This window comes from Eptatretus burgeri, chromosome 16 (genome assembly GCF_056783735.1).
Source record: "Eptatretus burgeri isolate ZD-2024b chromosome 16, Ebu_testis_v1, whole genome shotgun sequence".
NCBI lineage: Eukaryota > Metazoa > Chordata > Myxini > Myxiniformes > Myxinidae > Eptatretus > Eptatretus burgeri.
The window spans coordinates 34,180,988-34,183,487 of record NC_140976.1 but is presented as its reverse complement, the minus strand read 5'-3'; the positions used below and the strand labels follow the sequence as shown (position 1 = coordinate 34,183,487).

General features: G+C 42.1%; 1 protein-coding gene across 1 annotated transcript in view; it reads left to right on the top strand.

Moving 5' to 3' along the window:
• Window positions 1-2,500, top strand: part of ILKAP (ILK associated serine/threonine phosphatase) — a 93,990-nt gene that overhangs the window by 56,984 nt on the left and 34,506 nt on the right. Inside the window, exons 6-7 of the mRNA XM_085860241.1 lie at window positions 495-588; window positions 739-826. Of these exons, the coding sequence (XP_085716367.1) occupies window positions 495-588; window positions 739-826 (182 nt within the window). The remainder of the gene's footprint in view (window positions 1-494; window positions 589-738; window positions 827-2,500) is intronic.

Genomic DNA, 2,500 nt, shown 5'->3' with positions numbered 1-2,500 from the left:
TGCATCATAATAGTAGATCTTCATTGATGTTGTGCACCTGATATTTGTTTTGTGTCCTTGACCTACTTTTGTGACCGAACGAATGAAAAATACCTTTTTGATCATAAGTTGAATATTTTCCTCTGATTTTCATGATGCTGAGTTTTATGGATAGATTGTAGACTGGGACACATTTTCTTAATTCACACTCTCTGCCTAAATGTTGAAGGTCTTGGTCATATGGCGGACCGAAAAAATATGGCCATCATTGGATCGTGGGTGCCGGGCGAGGCTTAGCCTTGGTGATCACTTTGTGATCGCAGATATCTAGTTTTCTTGTGCGAGTTACTCAATACCTTGCTTCTCCAAAAAAGCCGAAACTTTCCGAGTCGAAGTCATTACGTTGTATTTTCATGCAAATATTGTTTGAATACTTTGTTGATTTTCGGCTTGACTTCCATATTTAACTTTGTTTATAAGAGTATCATATCTTTCTTTTTTATTGCACAAAACAGGAGAGGTGGCTAATTTGGAGAAGGAAATCAAGAAATGTCTTGTTGACACCTTCAAGAAGACTGATGAGGATTTTCTGAAACAGGCTTCCAGTCAGTAAGTAATGGCTTTGCGCTGTGTTGTTGATGTTTAGCTTGCATGATTGGTATAAATTTGAATCCATAAAGATGGTTATGGAGAAGGAGATATAGAATGTAACAGCTAATGAAAGATCTTTTGTTGAAATGATCATGTTTTGGTCTTCAGAAAGCCTGTTTGGAAAGATGGTTCAACGGCCACATGTGTCCTTGTTGTGGATGATGTCCTCTACATAGCCAACCTCGGAGACAGCAGAGTAAGTTTGCACTGCTTTTGTTTTCACCTTGTTAACCACTTACTTCATCCCCTCAAGGTCTGCTTGTGACTAAGGTTTCTGTTTGCCTTCTTCCCCACATCTTCCTACCAGCTCTTTCACCTCTCATACCTGCTCACACATCCCTGATTTCCACCACCGCCCAGCACACATTTCTGTCCTATTTTACTACTATGCTACTACTACTACTACTACTACCACTGCCTTAATGACCCAGTTATTCCCACCTTTTTTGTAGGGGCAGCTGCATGAGTTTGCCTTTTCATATCCCTCTATCGTGAGTCTCCTCTCTATGCATTCCCAGCTATCTCATGTTTGTCTCTACCTCTTTATTTCTCCTCATTTTGGTGTTCCTTTTCTCCTCCTGCTAAATGAATCAATATCAAAGGGGCTGCCTGACCACATCATTTTCTCGCTCTTGAGCAGATGCACCCAATCAATGCAGACCTGCCTCTCATGCCTTTGTGCTTGTATCCTTTATTTCTGCTCACCTCCTGATATCCTAATCTCTCTTCCGTTCTCTTGGAGAGATCCACATCAGCCATTTCAGCAATTACATCTTTCCTCTGCAGCAATCACTCCTCTTTCTCACTCAATGCCCATGACTCATCTCCATAATGAGACCAGTATTTTCTGTTCTGTCAATCTTTGCCTTCGACATAACCAGAATCTATCGATCATAAACCACCCCAGAAACCTTCTTCCACTTGCTCCTCTCTCTCTTTGTGTCTATCTGTATCTACAAGGAGCGATTGAAATCTTTTAAAATTGAGACAAATTTTACTGCAGATGACAAACAACTATCACTTTATTTTTTTTGATGTAATGGCCACTGACTCCATTGCATTTACTCCATTTGCCCTTTAAGCTTGTGATGCCAGTTTTATAGAAGTATTCTGGTTGCTGATCAAACCAGGCCTCAGCCTCTGTGAGCTCCTCATCATCCACAAAACGACAACCACGCAGGTGGCACTTCAATTTTCAAAATAGATAGTAGTCACTCGGAGCCAAGTTTTGGGTGTGAGTATAGTAGTTGACTTGCTCGAAACCACAGTCACAATAGCTGTTTGTGCAACAAGGGCCTTGGTGACTGGCACATTGGCCTGGAGCAAGAACACACCTTTAGTCAACATTTCCTCCTGTTTCTCCTTCATGTCGTTGTGCAATTTTCGAATCGGGCTAGAATAATAGTCACATGTGATCTTTGTTTTACGCAACATATAGTGAATCAGCAGAATCACTTGGTCATCCCAGAAAATCGAGGCCATCACCTTTCCGGCCAACTATTGCTTTCAGAATCTCTTGGCGGATGAAGACGTCTTGTGTTTCCATTGCATAGATTCCAACTTGGACTTGGGGTCTCGGTGATGAATCCATGTTTCATCCCCAGTAAACAGACGGGAAAGAAAGTTGGCTGGATCGGTTTCATACAGGTCAAGCAGCTCACGACTTGAGGCCCCTCTCTGGTGTCGATTCTGAGCACCAAAGTTTTGGGGAGGACCCATCTTGTCGAAACCTTAGACATGTCCGTATACTCATGGAATATGGTCAAAACAACACAACTACTACAACTATGCCTGCCCAGCTAAGGCACGTAGTGACCACCTGTGGGGTTGACCCTTTTGCATTTTGTTTCATTTTGGACAGTGAGATTGG